This window comes from Tachypleus tridentatus, chromosome 7 (assembly GCF_004210375.1).
Source record: "Tachypleus tridentatus isolate NWPU-2018 chromosome 7, ASM421037v1, whole genome shotgun sequence".
Classification (NCBI taxonomy): domain Eukaryota; kingdom Metazoa; phylum Arthropoda; class Merostomata; order Xiphosura; family Limulidae; genus Tachypleus; species Tachypleus tridentatus.
The window spans coordinates 184,859,631-184,879,918 of NC_134831.1; the positions used below are offsets into that span (position 1 = coordinate 184,859,631).

General features: G+C 34.7%; 1 protein-coding gene across 12 annotated transcripts in view; it reads right to left on the reverse strand.

Moving 5' to 3' along the window:
• LOC143257477 (complexin-like) overlaps window positions 1–20,288 on the reverse strand; it is a 339,522-nt gene that overhangs the window by 68,167 nt on the left and 251,067 nt on the right. The window contains exon 1 of one of the 12 annotated variants that reach the window (XM_076516201.1): window positions 5,100–5,262. The exons of the other annotated variants lie outside the window; for them this stretch is intronic. Within the exon in view, the coding sequence (XP_076372316.1) occupies window positions 5,100–5,112 (13 nt within the window). The 5' untranslated portion in view covers window positions 5,113–5,262. Of the gene's footprint in view, window positions 1–5,099; window positions 5,263–20,288 lie in introns of those variants that run through there. 12 annotated transcript variants of the gene reach the window in all.

Consider the following 20,288-nt stretch of genomic DNA (forward strand, 5'->3'; position numbering starts at 1 on the left):
TTCTCATAAATACATTGAATTTTAATAGTTCATCTTATAGGTTTCATATTTCCATCTTTTCCGACTTCACTGATGAAAATGAATTACCTTTATTGTTATTATTGTTGTTGGCTCTAGATCTGCCGTTCTTTCTCTAACATTTTCAATTCTCCAGTGTACTACTTACAGCCATACTTAGTTTAAAATGCGTAGTAACACATAAACTGAAAGGCAATCGACAAAGTCTCGACCTTTTTAGGTCGTCTTCAGAATGAGATACATTTTTTCTTCAAGTGGGTTTCTTGTCATCAAGAATAACTGACAACAGTAAAATAATACCTTGGAGTGTAGAACTATGAGTTGGAGAACCTATATAGGTTCTTTAGTTTCTTTAACTTATACATCTGGCACTGAGCTTTGAAGTGTGGAACTATGAGTTGAAGAGCCTATGTAGGTTCCCAAGTTTCATCAACTGATACACTCGGCACTGAGCTTTGCAGTGTGGAGCTATGAGTTGAAAAACCTATATAGGTTCCTTAGTTTTTATAATTTTTACACCAGACACTAAGCTTTAGAGTGTGGAAATATGAGTTGGAGAACCTGTATAGGTTTCTTAGTTTCTTTAATTTATACATCCGGCATTGAGCTTTGGAGTGTAGAATTATGAGTTGAAGAACCTATATAGGTTCCTTAGTTTTTTTAATTTTTTACACACGGCACTGAGCTTTAGAGTGTGGAAATATGAGTTGAAGTACCTATATAGGTTTCTTAGTTTCTTTAATTTATACACCCGGCACTGAATTTGAAGTGTGGAACTATGAATTGAAGAACCTATATAGGTTCCCAAGTTTCTTTAACTTATAGACTCGGCATTGAGCTTTGTTGTGTGGAACTATGAGTTGAAGAACATATATAGGTTCCTTAGTTTCTTTAATTTATACATCCGGCATTGAGCTTTGTAGTGTGGAACTATGATTTGAAGAACATATATAGGTTCCTTAGTTTCTTTAACTTTTACACCCAGCACTGAATTTGAAGTGTGGAACTATAAGTTGGAGAACATATACAGGTTCCCTAGTTTCTTTAAATTTATACACTTGGCAATGAGCTTTGAAGTGTGAAACTATGACAAAGATATCACAGTTTATTCAACTCGATAAATGCTTCACTGAGCTTTAGAGGATGGAACTATATCTAGGATATTACAGCTTTTTCAATTTATATATCTATCCCTGAACTTTGGAATACGAAATCATGGCGAAGATATCATAGTTTACTCAACTCAATAGGTCAGTCATTGAGCTTTGGAGTATAGAACTATGACTATAGTACCCTAGTTTTCTCAACCAAATAGAGTAATTTCTTATCTCTGGAGTAAGTAATTACTGTTACGATATTAGTTTCCTCAACTCGATAAACCCATTTGTAAATGTTTAACTACTGCTTCGATAATCTATATAGATTCCATACTTTCCTCAACCCACCACATTCCCTAATAAACGTTACTTTGGAACACTTCCAAGGATCCAACCAATTAATCATTCCTAGATATCCTGAAGGTAGCCAAAAATATCATCTGGAAACTTAGTTTATCGGACATCTTGTACCAACCTTTGATTTGGTGTATATGTACCCATTTTACAAGATGGTAAATTGATTACAATTGTACATGTCATAAGACGTCAGTATTAGGTCTAGTAAATTATTAAATAATTCGTTTTTTACTTAGTCCTTTAGGGCTTTTCAAAATAACAAGAGTTTATGATAAAAGTATTCCAACCATACTATATTCGTCACAGTACGGTTGCAATACTATTTTTATACATTGTTCCAATTCTTAGAAATCTTTAAAGAGATTTAGTAAACAATACAATATTTAAAAATATAATAGGCCTAATACTGATGCCTTATGAAAAGTATACACATACCAACTGTGCTTATATAACACAGAGATAGTGTATACTTCATTAATTCTGTAGCTGAATGTGTTAAAATGAACTCAATTCTAATTGTTAATGAATATCCTAAACTTTACATCATGCCCGTTTTCCTGATATCTTACAACAGAAGAAGCAGCCGCACAAAACCGAGTACCACTACAGGAATATACAGGAAACATAGCCGTACAAAACCTAGTACCACTACAGGAATATACAGGAAACATAGCCGTACAAAACCGAGTACCACTATAAGAATATACAGGAAATATAGCCGTACAAAACCGAGTACCACTACAGGAATATACAGGAAACATAGCCGTACAAAACCGAGTACCACTATAAGAATATACAGGAAACATAGCCGTACAAAACCGAGTACCACTACAGGAATATACAGGAAACATAGCCGTACAAAACCGAGTACCACTATAAGAATATACAGGAAACATAGCCGTACAAAACGGGTTTGTAATACACGTATATAGAGGAAGCACGGCATTACAAAACTGGACAGTATTACAAGTATATATACGAAACATACCATTACAAAATCCGATAGTACCGCGTGTATATACACGAACCACATACAGTCTTACAAAACCAGTTAGCACTACATGTATATACTGGAATGGTAGAGTTACAAAACAGGATGGTACTACATTCATATATATGAAACGAAGCCCTACAAACTAGATTATTACTGCATCCATATATAGGAAACATAGTCCTACAAAACAGGATAGTATTACACCCATATATATGAAACATAGCCCTATGAAACAAGATAGTATTACACTCATATATAGGAAACATAGTCCTACAAAACAGGATAGTACTAAATCCATACATAGGAAACATAGCCCTACAAAACAGATTATTACTACATCAATAGCAGCGGTATGTCTTCGGATATACAACACTAAAATCAGGGGTTCGATTCCCCTCGATGGTCTCAGCAGATAGCCCCCGATGTGGCTTTGCTATAAGAAAACACAACACAACACTACATCCATATATATGAAACATAGCCCTACAAAACAGAATAGTACTATATCTATATATATGAAACATGGTCCTACAAAACAAGATAGTATTACATGCTATATATATATATACACGAAACATAGCCCTACAAATACAGGATGATACTACATGTATGTGTGTGTGTGAAACGTAACCCTACAAAACAGGATAGCATTACATCCACATATATGAAACAGTCCTGAAAACCGGTACAACTCTAGCAACAATGTTGATTCTAGTTTCCAGGGCTTTTTTTCTAGGGACATATGTAAGGGTATATTAGTGACGTCAGTACTAGATCAGGTCAACGTCACCGGAAGCTACGTCAGCGATTTGTGCTTGATGTAAACGAGTGAGTGTTATTGGCACTTGGATGTTCGTTCTGCCTGAAACTGTGTATCACAGTTCCATTTTCTGGCACAGTTTGGAACGGAGACTTGAGCGGAAAAATCGATTTTGGTAAGAAGTGGTTTATGTTATCCATGAGAAGAATACTGTCCCACTTTAGATACCAGTCATATAGTCAGAAATAAAACACCACAAACTGTGACATCTTTTCGTTCTGTCGTGTTAGTTAAAGAAACAATAAGAAAAGCTGTAAAAGAGATATATTTGAAGTACATATAATTCCAAAGGGGCCGAAAAGTTTATCTATTTTTATATTTAAATCACTTTCATACAAATCAAGTTGACATCGGAAATTGTCATTATATTATAAAACGTCTTCCTAAAATCCTAAACTTGAGTTTGTTTGTAATTAAGCACAAAGCTATACAAGGGGCTATGTGTGCTCTGCCCACCATGGGTATCAAAACTACCATTATTTTTTAAAACTTTTTTATGCAACAAATTGCTCGTCGGTTGGTTCCTAAACACTGTCGTTTACAAGGTATCTAAATAGCAAATAAGCCACACACAAAAATATAAACAAAACCACCACCAATACGGTTATTAATCCAAATAATTACTACGGGACCTGTCACATATTTACCTTCAAAATGCGTGATTCAACCTAATTTTTACACTGATATCTGCAACAGTCAAACAACAAGCTTACTCCATACAATGAATTGTTTGAATCTCATCAATAGTGAACAATTTAATAAAGTCGATGACCCCAAAAATAGTGAACGGTATCAGTTGGTTATTTTAAGGTGGACCCAACAGAAACTTAACAATGTAAAAAGTCGGTAATTTGACGATTTAAAGTCATTGTTGATATAACTAAGCGCCAGTTCTTATATACAAAACTTAACTAACGATACACTGTTATTCATTGCTGTCACACGGTATAAGTTCAATATACGCCCTAAAGACCATTTAACGCAAAGTCACGGACACCCAGTTGTTTCTCTTTATTCGTAAGTCTCTACCGATACAACCCAATAGAAGTATTAAGTCAGAGTAAAACTGGTAATTTGTAGTCCTTCCAACTGTGTGAAGAGCTATCAGAATGTATTTTGGTAGTGATAACAAAACTTCCGGAAAACAAAAATGTCTACGTCATCACCGGTGATTTATTCGAGTAGTACGTGTTCTAGCGTTTTCATAAAAGCGCATGCGCATGTACATGTATGGGTACAAGCAAGTGTCGATGCGAAATGCAAGCAAGCCACAGCAAGCGCATTTGGTATATCTAATAGCTTTTAAAAACGCTGAATAGTTAAGCGACATCTCGTGGTTGGAAAATGAGAAGAAATACATTTACACTTAAAGCATTCGAAATATGAACTAAGCTAGAAGATGACGTGTAATCTATAAAACATTATATCATTGGTCACGATATGTTTCAGCTACGGGACGATTTCGAAAACACTACATTCCACCAACAGAAAGATCAGCAAGCAAAATGGGGAATTCTCTGAAAATCTGAAAAACAATATTCAACCAATAGAGGAACCAGAAACTAAAACGGGTACTTATATAGAAATCTGAGAGGCTGATGCAATTTTAACGTAATAAGATATATAACTGTTCTGTTTATTTTTTAACTAGGCTGTTTCTTTATAAAATACCCGGGTCTATTAACGCCTGCTTGCGAATATCTTAGTAATGATTCAGAATTAGTCGATTGTTAGATAAAACAGTGAACTTATTATTAGATAAAACAGTGAACGTATTATTAGAAAAACAGCGAACGTATTGCAAACATCTTACCAATAATATTCATCTTATCTGTACGGAAAGAGTCGACCGACGGCGCCTTTGCGGTGGGCTACACAGTTGGGCGGCCAATACTAAAGGAAAGACCTAAGAACTGGGGCACGCAGAACGTCGCCAAGCTGGAGTGCATTTACTCTGCCAAGAACCTTGAACGTGCAGAGGCCCTCTAACGGAATATATGAATATTATTGGAGACCGGATCTATAAAGTTTTTAAGCAGGAACTGAACGCTTGAGCTTTCGCAATTCGTATTATACTAATGTAGGGCCGTATATACTTTATATAACTTTTCTTTTTTGTCAGTTCTTATTATATATGCTTATATAAATTTCTTTTCCTCGCTAATTCATATTATGTTTAAATATGTATAAAAAGAAAGTTAGAAACAGCAAATCAAAACCTCTGACTAATTATGTTACTTTCTTATTTATTGTGTTATTTACTATTGTAATATTTTAAAAAAACTTATGGCAGCGTTTTTTGTTTATTATTTCTTAATTCATTTTTGTTTCGCCTTGTTTTTAGGTTATAAAATACATATATATATTTTCCTAACTCGCTAAATCGTATGATGTTTAAATATACATTTCTTTCTTCCTAAGTTATGTTTATACATATATAACGGAAAGTTATATCTCGCTGATCTACAGCTATATGTTTCTCTTGTTATTTAACTGAGAATTATGATATTTAAAAATAGACTTTTTGATAAGTTTAAATGTTTTTTTCCTATAATTCTCGACTGTTTGCCGTGGATGTTTTAATACGCCTTAATAACGAAAACAATCGCAAAATATAAAAAGTACGTACTTAACACTGCTACAAATAAAGTCCAGTGTTTCTGTAACTGATCGCACTGGTGTGACCAAGCCCAGCCCTAAATGTAATCACACAATACAGATTTGTAAATATTCGTCTTGTTTGAAGATAAACATTTACCTCACGTTTTACAAGTATCCAAACGTTTCGCAAAAAAAAAAATGTGAGAACACGCGTAAATTATAAATTTGAAATTGTTTTTTTAAAGCATGGTTTATTTAACAATATTTTAAAAATAATATATTTATGATTATTGTGTTTTTAAACGTAAAGCTGCATATGTACAATGTATTATTTGCACTGTATCTACTGCAGAGATCAAACCCCGAATTTTAGCGTTATAAACTTTTAGTTCGCGTTGAACCATAATGAGAAATATTTAAGATACAAACATTATGAGAAATAAAATCAATAAATAATTTAACACGTTAACTTTTTATTTTATATTCGTGAATTTCTCAGCAGTCTTCCCTCTAGTCTTACATTGCTAAATTATGAGCGGCTAGCTATGCGAGAAATTCAAAAGCAAACAAACCTTTCCTTCTAATAAATGTAAAGCTATATGCATATAATGTATTAATGACATAATAAATTCGTGTTGATGACATAACAACATTGCGTTAAATTCTCATAATTTCCTATGAACTGAAAGTACGAAGAGAAGACAATTTAAACAATAATGTAACGACATCACTGGTGTCACGTTAAGAAACAAATCACGAGAATTAAATAACAACGTAACAAGACCACGTGGTTACAAGTTTTTTAAAATCAATTTCTGAACTCATTTTTTTCCAGGGCACACAAAAACGATTTAAACATATAAAAAAATCCCAAAACAACATGTACACATATGTTACCTCTCACATGTTAAAATGGGCCAAAAAAAAAAAAAGGGAAGAAAATATTAGGAAATTAGAAACGGAAACATCACTATGTAATTAAATATTTGAAACAGTCGATATTTTGAAACTCCGTAATTACAGAACTGAGAAGACCAACAATAAATATTTAATACATTAAGACCGTAGTTTCACTAGCTAAAGCATCATCAGGTACGAACTGACATAGCTTATAAACAGTGATATATATACACATAGCTTATCGGATCTGGTGTCCTAGTTGGTTTCACTAATCCACCAATTACTTTATTTCACTAGTGGTCAATAGTCTACGAACAAAGAGCAGGAACAAATAAAAACAAAAACAAATCGTCTTTTTCATTTGATAAACAAATTCAATTTTTTTTTCTTCTGAACATTTTTGTTCTTTGAATTAAAATATTTAGCGAGCACGAAACATACCACAACTGCTAACAACTTTGTTAACATGGACGAAGAGTATGTGATAAAAGGGATTACTGAGCTATAGCGCGTAGTTCACGAAAAGCGAGTACATGGATGTGAACGGCCAGCTGTACAAGCACGTGCATACCCACAGCCACTCTATCCTGAAGAGAACTGACATCGATAAAACACGATACGAGACAGAGTCAAGTTTCGATCTTTAGTTGTTAAGTATTTTAAAACAATAATAATAAAATATTAAGAGGTAAGGCACATAAGAGACACATAATGTTTTACAGCATACATCAGGCCTTACAAGTACTGACTATTACTTTACAGTCAACAGAAATTAGGCACAAAAAACTTTATCAACAAGTAGTGTGGCATTATAAATAAAATATAACGCAGGTTTAAACCAAAGAAACAATTAGTGAAGACAAAAGTAAGTGTTAAGTGAGAACGTACATTATCTGTGCAAATAATTATAAAGGAAAGTTTAGGGTGACATGATCTGTATAAAGGATGGAGATAATATAGTAACTAATGTGACAATTTTTAACAGCATCCACATATCCACGATGGCTACAGATTTTAACTTCGTTTATCTAAATTACAGTATTCCATCCAGAAGTATTCTCGGTATTCCAGACATTTACTGAGTAACATCTCCGCTGTTTTAGCAAATGAATCAGTGCTATCTTAATATAAAAAGAAGAAAACGATGTACGTTCATTTTACTTCTTCTATTAGTCACATGCAATAGGGCCCGGTGGTATGGCCAGGTGGGTTTGGGCGTTCGACTCGTAATCTAAGGATCGCGCGTTCGAATTCCCGTCGCACCAAACATGCTCGCCCTTTCAGCCGTGGGGGCGTTATAATGTGACGGTCAATTCTACTATTCGTTGGTAAAAGACTAGCCCAAGAGTTGGCGGTGGATGGTGATGACTAGCTGCCTTCCCTCTAATCTTACACTGCTAAATTAATGGCGGCTAGCGCAGATAGCCCATGAGTAGCTTTGCGCGAAATTAAAAAAAACAAACAAAGATACAATATAAGCTTCGGTTCCTTTGGTAACAGTCATTTACTACTGTAAGTTTACATGCAACAAATTTTTTTATCATTTTCACTGAAACACTATGACAAGTAGAGATTGTCCTTTCGGCTCAATTTATAGCTCTAAAATTCGTGGTTCGATCCCTGAGGTGGGTACATCGTAAATAGCATAGAGTATAACTTTGCTTCAGCAACAAGCAAAGAAAAAAAAGGTATTTCCTGAACGTAAGAAATAACATCTTTCACTTCATTTACCCCCCTGTGGCTCAGGGGTGGTATGTCTGTGATTCTATACTCGTGGTGGGCAGAGCACAGATAGCCCATTGTGTAGTTTTGTGCATATAACAAACAACAATAGCATTTCTAAAATTAGTTTTCGACTCGTAATTTCTGTGTCTACTTTTCATGTGAGGTGTATTGTTTCTTGTAAAACTGTATATAATGTCGAACTATAGTGAAGACAGCTAATCAACATCCCACCGCCAACTCTTAGAACACCCTGTTCAAATCGAAAAGCAACATTTCACTCTTATAGTACTCCTGCAGTGTGAAGCCAAATGTTTCGGTAATGAATCTCAAACCATGAGCACTCAGTTTCAAATTCCGAACATGCCAACGACTGTGTTAAGCTGGTCTAAACGTGTTTCTATTTTTGAATATAAAATATATTACGATAAATAAAAAATAGCACTGAGCTGAATTCGTTTAAAAAGAAACTGCTGTACGGGTATATACAACATAATTATTTGTTTGTTTTATTATAGCACAGCGACATCGGGCTATCTGATGAGTCCAGCGAAGGGAATCGAACCCCTGATTTTAGCATTGTAAATCCATAGACTTACTGTTGTACCAGCGGAGTATATATACAACAGAAATGGTGAATATAAATATACATGCATATATAAAGCACAGGTGAACTTTTTTAGTTCTTCCATTGATTATAAATACCAGCTTCGTAAAGTAAAATTCATTTTTTTTAGTAACTCAGATATCCATTTCCTTGGTTTGTTTACCACGCTCAGAGTTAATGAATTTGGGCTAGGTGTGTGTATGTTCTTGGAAAAAGTTACTTTTATAATATAGTCCGGAAATAATGATGCAGAACACGAGAAATATCAGAAGATTTATATCTTATATATGATGGAAAAAAACAAACAAGCAGTCCCCTGTTTTGAAACAGGGTTGTTTGGAAGTGGTAAGTACATAATACTTCTTAGCCTCATTCTGATATGAGAGTTAAGATATCTTAGAGGTTTATTACGTCACCCCATTAATGTAAAGGCGGATCGCATTCATGTAGCGAGAAAAATGTTAAAAATATAAAATGAATATCTATTTAAACTGCTTTCCATTAGAAATGAAGCCCTTGCATGGCCAAGTGGTTAAGGCACTTGACTAGTAATCCGAGGGTCGCGCGTTTGAATTCCCGTCCTACCAAACATGCTCACCCTTTCAGCCACGGGGGCGTTATGATATGATGGTCAATCCCACTGTTCGTTGGTAAAAGAGTAGCCCGAGAGTTGGCGGCGGGTGGTGATGACTAGCTTCCTTACCTCTCGTCTTACACTGCTAAATTAGGTTTGGCTAGCGCAGATAACCCTCGTGTAGATTTGGGGGAATTTCAAAAAAACAGAAACAAACATCAGAAATGAAACTGAACTTATATGACTAATGATAAACTACCATTAATACTTCAAAATCTGCTTGTTTCTCCAGTTCGTAGTGTGTGTGTAATCAATCTTATTGTTAAAGTATGTAGCTGGGAGACTTGCAGCACAGTCACATTTTAAAAACTTGGATTTGATCATAGAAATATAATAAATAAATAGAAAACGACTGCTTGCCCTTTCTTGGCTGTTGTATACTTTAGTAATTCTTTAGTTTTCATATAGTAATTATGAATATTTTCGCGGAGTTCTATCTAAAACAATAACGTTATTCCACGACAAGTAAGATGTTTGTATGATCATTTTAAAATTTAAAATGGATGAAATAAATACGCGACTTATATTCAACGAGATAGAGTAGGAAACGCTTTATTGGCAAGAAAACGAGTTAAGAGAATTAAAGAAAAATATTTTTCAAAGGAACTGAAATAATGAATTAAACTGACAGTTCGTTATTTTGTGGGTTGAAAGATTTCAGTTTTTCACAAACATGAATCAGAAAAGAAAAGAAAAACTGAACTTATAATAATTGTAAGTGTAAAATCTGCTTTCACCATGATTTATTTAGTAACAGTTGCACTGAATATAGTGGTTTAAAAACTGTACGACTAAACTTAAAGATACGTGTGTGCATTTCGTGAAATAAAATTCAAACAGTGTAGTTTAGTTATTGTATCCACAATTCGGGTATTCAACACACAGATCAAATGTTCAGTTAACAAAGTACGGGCCCGGCAAGGCCAGGTGGTTAAAGCACTCGACTCGTAACCCGAAGGTCGCGGGTTCAAATCCCTGTCACACCAAACATGCTCGCCCTTTCAGCCGTCGGGGCGTTATAATATTATGATCAATCCTACAACTAAGACACTGAATAACTAGTTGAAATAGCGGGTAAACAGTTGAGATATTCAATACATAGCATACTGAACACAGTAGATATTCAATACACAGCTGGAATATTCAGTTAATATACTAAATGCAGTCAAGATATTAAACACACGACAGAGTTGATGAAATAACCTGAAACTTGAGGTATTAATTCAACACTTAAATAATACTTACACACGAAGATATAGATAAACAGATATTGTTTAATTTAGTTGGTAACTAAATATTGGCATACTTAGATAGGTATACCATGGAGATATGACACTAATTTCTTGTGCAGCAATGCCGCTAGATAAATGTTTATGTGAAATAGAGAGATAGACTCATAAACGAAATATTTTGAAAGTACAATCTGATGAGGTTTTTGCAGTGATGTGGTTTTTCTGGTACAGCTTGAGCGATTTATCAAACACATAAACTAACATGGCTGTACGCACAAACACATTAATGGAAAATGATCTTTGTACGAATAGAAAAAAGTACCAAAAATACGCTAACGTAACATACACAGTCAGGAGACAAAAGAAAGAGAGAGAGAAAGATAATTTTTCCTTTGAACCACGTTGCGTTTCCAAGAAAACTTATTTTCCATTGCTCTTCGAACATGAATCACTCGTCTCGCCCCATAAGAAGAACCCCCTATACTTCTCCCTTTCAAGTCTGGGGGGGAAGCTTTGAAGTTCTGTTTTGTGAGCAGGCTTCTTGTGGTTGGATTTTTTTGTCGGTTTTACAAAGTTCTTTGAAAAGTTTTTAGAGTGACTTTGCAGAAATTCGAGCATGTAACGGCAAAAAAAATGTTACTGTGAAACAATTTTGAATTGGAAGAGAATGGGAGAGACTTCGATATACAAGAGTTAAACACGAAGACTAGTGGGTTTCGATAAATAAAAGATGAAGTAAAAACGTGCTTATCTGTAATCGTATAGTTACTCATCCAACTTAGAAGTAGGGAGGTATTCTCTAAATATTTATAATAAAATATCAACTACTGAATTTAACAAGAAATCAGACATTGTGGGATTTATCTGTAAGTGGGATTTGACCATCACTCTTATAACGCATCCCTGGTCCCGAGGGGAGAAGAGCGATTTTGTTTTCGGAAATGGAACAAACTGGACATATTTTCCAAACTTAAAATCTAATTTCCATTGTTTCATACGTGACATTCTGTAATTAAAAAAAAATCTGCATTCAACACCACTAATTAAATTCTGTTTCTTACTTTCTTCTGTTACAAGATTCGTTATTTCTGCCCCCCGCTTGCACAGCGGCAAGTCTACGGATTTACAACGTTAAAATCAGGAGTTCGATTCCCCGCGGTGGGCTCAGCAGATAGCCCGATATGGCTTTGCTATAGAAAACACACACACTCGTTATCTCTGACTAACCCTATTCCTCTGTTACCAAGATTCATCGTCTGGTACAAAGCGTCGTATCCCATTGCATACACTCATATTATATTACTAAGCGTCCTATTCTATTACGTAGATTCATCTTCTGTTGTTAAGCGTCATATTCTATTACATAGATCAATATTCTACGATTAAACCTATTCTTGTGTTACAAAAATTCATCCTTTACTGCTAATATTTGACTCTACGTATTTAACAGTACAATTTTTCTCATGCTTCATGTACCAACTAACCTTCTATTACCAAGACTTATTTCCCACCTACGTTTCTTCTGCTACCAGGAGTCGGTTCCCATAACCATATATCGTATTTTAACATCCAGTCAGCTTCTCTAACCAACTATCGCATTTTAACTTCCAAAGTCAGCTTCCATAACCAACTATCGCATTTTAACATCCAGTCAGCTTCCATAACCAACTATCGCATTTTAACATCCAGTCAGCTTCCATTAAAAAGTGAGGATCCTCAACAAGCATCATTTTCTAACAACAATTGCAATGTTTTATTAATATACATCATCTGCTATTACCAAAAGCCATCTTTGATTAATAATTATTATTTTTTTTACAACAAAGATTAGCTTCTGTTTTTCAACGCTACCTAATAATAACAAGTCACATGTTTTATTAACAAACCTTACCTACTAGTAAGAAGCCACGTTCTATTATAAACGTTTCCTTCTAGTAACAAGCCATATTTTCTATTGACAAAAGTTACCTTCTTATAACAGCACACATGGTCTATTAACAAACGCCATCTTTTGTTAATAATCTTCAACTTCTGTTAATAAGAAACTAACGATAAATATTAACAGCGTCACGATCTTTGGAATACGGTAACGTTAGGTTATTAAGCACCATATTCTATTAATAGTTAATATATTTTAATTAACAAACAACATCTTATAGTCACCAGCGGCTCCCTAGTGGGACGTTCATTGTGGGCACAGCACAGATAGTCCATTCTACAGTTTTGCACTTAACAACAAGGAAAAAGTCACGAGCGTCACAACATTAAATTACAGTGACTTTCAGTCATTAAGCAGTATGTGACATTAGAATGTCATTTTCTCTTTCAAGAGCTATGTATTCTAATAATTTATTCTTCGAATAGCAAGTGAAGCATTCCATTAAGAAGTGTCATTATTTATTAATAAGCAGCTTGAATTAAAATAGCGTTATTTTATATTAAGTCTTCTGAGTAAGAAATACCCTGATATTTCTGAAATACTATAAATAAACACATACTGATTTTTTTGTCTTTATGTTTAATTGTTTCGTGTTTGTAGCATTTGGTTCGTCTTCTAAAGTGTTGCATAAATTAAAATATATTGGAGAAACATTCGCTTGCTACACCAATCATATTGAATATTCAAACTCTACTACATGAAACTTGCGTTCGACGTGCTTAAAAATGGAGTGTTTAACCCAAACCATAGTCAGTTTGTTATCGCAGAGAAGAGTTAATAATACACAACCTTAATCACAGACAGCTGTTTATCGCAGGGTAGAGTTAATATCTAACCCTAACTATAGGTACTCACTATCGCAGGGAAGAGTTAATATCTAACCCTATGCACAGTTACTAATTATCGCAGGGTAAAGTTAATATCTAACCCTAACTATAGGTACTCACTATTGAAGGGTAGAGTTAATATCTAACCCTAACCATAGGTACTCACTATCGAAGGGTAGAGTTAATATCTAACCCTAACTATAGGTACTCACTATCGCAGGGTAGAGTTAATATCTAACTCTAACCATAGGTACTAATTAACGCAGGGTAGAGTTAATATCTAACCCTAACCATAGGTACTCACTATCGAAGGGTAGAGTTAATATCTAACCCTAACTATAGGTACTCACTATCGCAGGGTAGAGTTAATATCTAACTCTAACCACAGGTACTCACTATCGCAGGGTAAAGTTAATGTATAAGAACAGTAATGGAACAAAATATAATAAACATTTGTTTGTATCGTTCACCCACAAAGTCTCGGCTGTGCACAGTATTGGGTTATGAATTAACTGCTTGATCAACGGAATATCCAAGGTCTTGTGGGGTGACATATACATAAACCAACTGGAAGGAAGACCTTTCGAAACGTCGCCCTCTACGCTTGTTTCTACAACAGACGGTTCCCGTCTATTTTATTTAGTTTCTTTAAGAAAACTGGGCTTACACTATCTATCAAAGAGTATATAGATATATATGTATACGTTATTTCACAATAATGTGACTTCTTTGTTCATTCCAGAGATAAGATAAATTGGGCTATCTTCTGTGTACACCGCGGGGAACCGAACCTTGGGTGTTAGCACAAGGATTCAGCAAACTTATCACCATCCTATCGTGTTACAATGGCTTGAGCTCATAAACAAACGCTATAACCGTATTCTATTGTAGATGAATGTCTAAGTGTCAGAGGTAATTTATGTAATTTAAAAATTGACAAAGAAATAAAATACAAGAGGAAGGTTTATATTTATACCAACTCAAGGTTATGGTCATGACGTCACCATAAACTGTATTTAATACGATATGGTCTGCTGGTTAGTAGTTGATGATATTATGCTAACGGTGTTAAAATAGTTTTATTGCATGTTTGTTTCGAGTCGCATTTTGACTGTTTTTTTTTATAATGTTTAATTAGATGTCTATTTGACTTGGCTTAAAAACTTCAGTCAATCCTTCCCCATAAGAACGATAGGTGTAATTAATCCACCAATCGAAATTGAGGATTAAGGACTAAACGTATAGGTCTATTAAAAACAAAACAAAACAGGATTAATTTCAATTGTTGTCTGAAGGTACTTTCGCTCGCGCGAGAAGTAATTCCTTCTTAGAAATGTCGGTAACGTTTCCCGTCACAGTAATATAACACTGTCACACCGTTTCGTGCGTCCAAACGTTCAGAATACTCTTTGGAAAAATAAAGTTCAAAGACGGAGGTGATAGTCGGTTAAGAATAAAATAGTTGTTTATCTGGTAAGTCACGAGCTTCTCGCGACAATATATAACGTCATCTGTTTGTTGTTTGTTTGTTTTTGAATTTCGCACAAAGCTACACGAGAGCTATCTGCGTTAGCCGTCCCTAATTTTGCAATGTATGACTAAATGAAGGCAACTATTCATCACCACCCACCGCCAACTCTTGGGCTATTTTTTTATCAACGAATAGTGCGATTGATGGTGACTTGTAACGCCCCAATGGCTGAAAGGGCGAGCATGTTTGGTGTGAGAGGGATTCGAACTCACGACCCTCGGATTACAAGTCGAGTGCCTCAATCACCTAGCTCTTTGAAATAAGCTGAAAAATTTATAATACAAAATGCAGTTACTGCAGAAAGTTTTGAATTGAATTGTCGTTATGGTTACCATTTGTAAAATAGCATTTAGTAGTTTAGAGGCACGTGATTTGAAATATCTAACAAATACTACAGGAAAGTATCACAGCATCACGAAAGTGAAGACGTCAATCACAAATAGACTTTACTAGTGAAGTTGTCAATCACATACAGACTTTAGTAGTGAAGCTGTCAATCACATAGACTTTACTAGTGAAGCTGTCAATCACACAGAGACTTTACCAGTGAAGCTGTCAATCACTTATAGACTTCACTCGCAGGTTTGGAGTCGAGCGCCCAAACCACCAGGCCAAACCAAGCTGTAATTGGGTGATAATTAATTTTTGTGTTTAGAATAGAGATTTGCACGAGTCACCTGATTTAGTTATATATTCTTCACGTGCACTTCTGCTTTTATTTTGTTACTTGACGGGGGTATTAAAGCGTAATGTGAATACGTGCGTCACAGTGTTTACACACCAATGTAACGGTTTTCTAGCTTACATACCACGTAATATATAGGTGCTTTTCTCACTTAGTCTGTTGGTTTACCAGCTATAAAGTTTATAGATCCTAGCTAATCCTTTGATTACCGTGGTTTATCTTGCTTGCTGTCAAACACTCGAGAATATTGGACTTTAGAGTTCGGCGTAGCCGAGTTTCTAAGTTAAGGCATCAAGAAGAGAAACACACTTCGTTACATCTGGCAGAAACAAACTGTTTCTGTGAAATTGGAAGTTTGGAAAAGTCCAGTTGTATTTTCCTGACACAGAACTTTCTACTGGTAAAAAGACAAAACACAGAATTTAAATAGTTCTAAACTAATCAAAACCTTAAAGCGAAGTTGAATCTGCATTTAATTTGAGATGCTGGACCACGGAGAGCAAGTGTTGACTGAACATAATAAGTCGGGATTGTCTTATAGCTTTGACAGAAATAACGGGAAACTGGTAGGGTCACTCTAATTTATTAACGCCATCTCGTGATTGATTCACAATACAAGATCTATTGTTGTAATTAATAACTGGACTTAATTTTAGCTCGAACAATGTTGCGAAAATATTTAAAACACACAGACACGCGTCTATAGTATTTGTGAACCTACAGTACTGAAGTATCAACAATACACAAACACGTCTATAGCATCTGTGAACCTACATCAACAATACACAAACAAGTCTACAGTATTTGTGAACCTACAGAACTGAAGTATCAAAAATACACAAACAAGTCTACAGTATTTGTGAACCAACACAAACTGTCTAGTATCAAACCTACAGTACAATAACATAACACAAACACGTATTAACCTACAGTAATATCATACACAAACACGTCTACAGTATTTGTGAACCTACAGCAATGAAGTATCAACAATACACAAACACGTCTACAGTATTTTTGAACCTACAGTACTAAAGTATCAACAATACACAAACACGTCTACAGTATTTTTGAACCTACAGTACTGAAGTATCAACAATACACAAACACGTGACAAACACTACACAAACAAGTCTACAGTATTTGTGAACCTACAGCAACACTGCACAAACAAGTCTACAGTATTTGTGAACCTACAGTACACAAACACGTCTACAGTATTTGTAAACCTACAGTAACAACAATACACAAACACGTACAAACACTAGACAAACAAGTCTACAGTCAAGTACAATATCAACATAACACAAACAAGTCTACAGTATTTGTGTAACAACAATACACAAACACGTCAACAATACACAATACAAAACAAGTCTACAGTATTTTTGAACCTACAGTACTAAAGAAACCACAAACACATCTACAGTATTTGTGTACATCAACAATGTCTACAGTATTTGTGAACCTAGAGTACTGAAGTATCAACAATACACAAACACGTCTACAGTATTTGTTTACCTACAGTATTGAAGTATCAACAATATACAAACAAGTCTACAGTATTTGTGAACCAACAGAACTGAAGTATCAACAATACACAAACACGTCTACAGTATTTGTGTACCTACAGTGCTGAAGTACCAACAATACACAACTATCTACAATAGTCAAGTTCCTAAAATATCAAAGTATTACAAGGTACAAATACCGATAATTTCCATTTATTTACAATACTCAAGTATACACAATATCAAATTATGTATAACACATAAATATCGATAATTTCCATGTGTCTACAATACTTAAGTATTCCTGATATCAAATTATATATAACATACAAATATCGATAATTTCCATGTATCTACAGTATTAAATTAAATGTAACATACAAATATCGATAATTTTCTTGTACATACAATACTCAAGTATCCACAATATCAAATTATATATAACATACAAATATCGATTATTTCCATGTACCTGTAGTACTCAAGTATGCACAGTTTTTAATTATCTACAATATAAAATAGCAGTATTATTGAAGTATGAATAATATCCAAATATCAATAACATTACAATATTCAATAATTTAAAAGAAGAAAGTTTCGAGAAGTATGGTAACACTTACGAGAAGTATGGTAACACTTACGATGCTCAAGTACTTTTAGAAACTGGAAGTTTCTACATCACGTGAGTGAACATTTATATGAATAATTGTAATGAAACAGTACACGTTTTATCAGATAATACTGTAATAACAGAACAGTAAAGTACCTTTCTAATCTTGTAAACTACACAAAACTGTTTTGAAAGCTGAGCTCCAGAGAGTATACACGGAAATAAACGATGACAGCTATAAACAGGTGGCTATCTCCAGACTGGAAGATGGGGAATTCCAAGATCCCGCGTGGAGGAAAACTTTCTTGTGATTTTCAGAAATGTGGTAAACCTAGTTTGCGCTTAAATTTGTATAATTAAGAATATGTACACGACTACCTTTTACAGAGCGTTATCTAAATAACTTTATGTAATCCGAGACAGAAGATGTAACGGTGTTAATTAAGAGAAAACTTATGAATAGAAGAAAAGTAAAACTAAACATATCTGGCGTTATTTAACAGGAGAAGAAAAAGCAGTAACTTTATTTTCTGTTCATCCAACTATCGATCTTTCGCTCGCGGCTCATCATAGCCAAGTGGTTAGGGTGCTCGACTCGTAACTTGGAGGTCACTGGTTCGAATCTACATCATACCAAACATGCTTGCCCTTTCAGCTGTGTGTGTGTGTGGGGGGGGGTTATAAGTTTCAGTCAATCCACTATTCGTTGGCAAACGAGTAGCTCAAGAGTTGGCGAAGGGTGGTGTGAACCAGCTGCCTTCCTTCTAGTCTTACACTGCTAGCGCAGATAGATAACCCTCGTGTGGCTTTGTGCGAAATTCAAAAACAAAACAAACTGTCTGTGTGGTTACAAGTAAAGTAAGAATAAAAATTATGTTGACTAACCTACGAGGTTATTTTCATTTTGTCTTTAATTATCGCTAGTTTAAGACGTATAGACTGACGTAAGGAATCTGGAGGTATAAACAAAAGATAATGACCTTTATAAGAAAACCTGTACATAAACAAAACTCGGATCCTTTTGTTCATTCGTTTCTCTACTGGGACGATATAATTATGTGACGTCTAGAAGGTAAGAGACCATATCCCATTGGACAAATGAGGTCATTTAGTGGTTAGTAGCTAAGAAACCGAGTTCCTCTTGAAGAAATGAAGTCATGTTAACTATTAGCTAGCAAATAACTGAGTTTTTTCTTGGATGATGAAGTCATGTGACGTCTAGAACGTATGAGACCGTATTTCCCTCGTACGAGTGAGTTTACGTGACACTTGGTAAGTAAGAAACCGAGTTACTTTTAAGCGAATACAGGCATGAGATAAGTAAAAGGTAAGAAACTAAATAAGGTCATGTAAGTAGGAGACGGAACAGCTGATGAGAAACTATACTGAGGTTTAGTTTTTAAATATGGACCTGAAACTATGCCACGCCCATACACAGAACCTTTGAGACGGGGGAGCCTAATTTTGGAGATTAAAAGCCAATACATATTCTAGGAAGCACAACCGGCAAGCCTACCATGCTAATGCTAAGGGGTAAAGGGGTATGCTCCCTCAGTAAATTTGTACAAAACAGATATTATAAGATTCAATAAAATTTTGCATGAAATATACCTTAAACAACTGCACGGCAGTTCGTACAAAATCAACAAACATCCAGTGAAAAGTCAACAAATTATTATTCTGTTGCAACACTGTATGCTAGTCTTATATTACCATAAATAGGTATTTTTTATTATAGTAAAGTACTGTACTATGTACATGTAGGGCAATTATTAATTATTATATTATATTACTAATTTAAACAACTCTGTACAAAAATATATACACATGTATGCACTACAGAAATAACATGTTAGCATGCTTTATTTATATAACGTGCTTTTCCATGTATAACTTGCATACAGTTTCAATGTTGATAGAGGTGCCACAATGATTATATATTAAAGCTAATATTGCGTGGATGTTCTAAACTCCCGTCGGGGTATAAATACGTGTCAAAAGATTATTATTTATATTTAGAGTATTGACTTTCGCGAAAAAGAACTCAATATGGCGATTTTTAAAGTGAAATTATCCCAGACTGTATTGTTACAACATAGCAGGGAAGAGTAATGTGGACTATAGATACAACTGTGATAGCCAAAAGTATATCGAACATTCGTATATCCGTTTGAATTGTTTCAATATATTGTATTAAAACGAC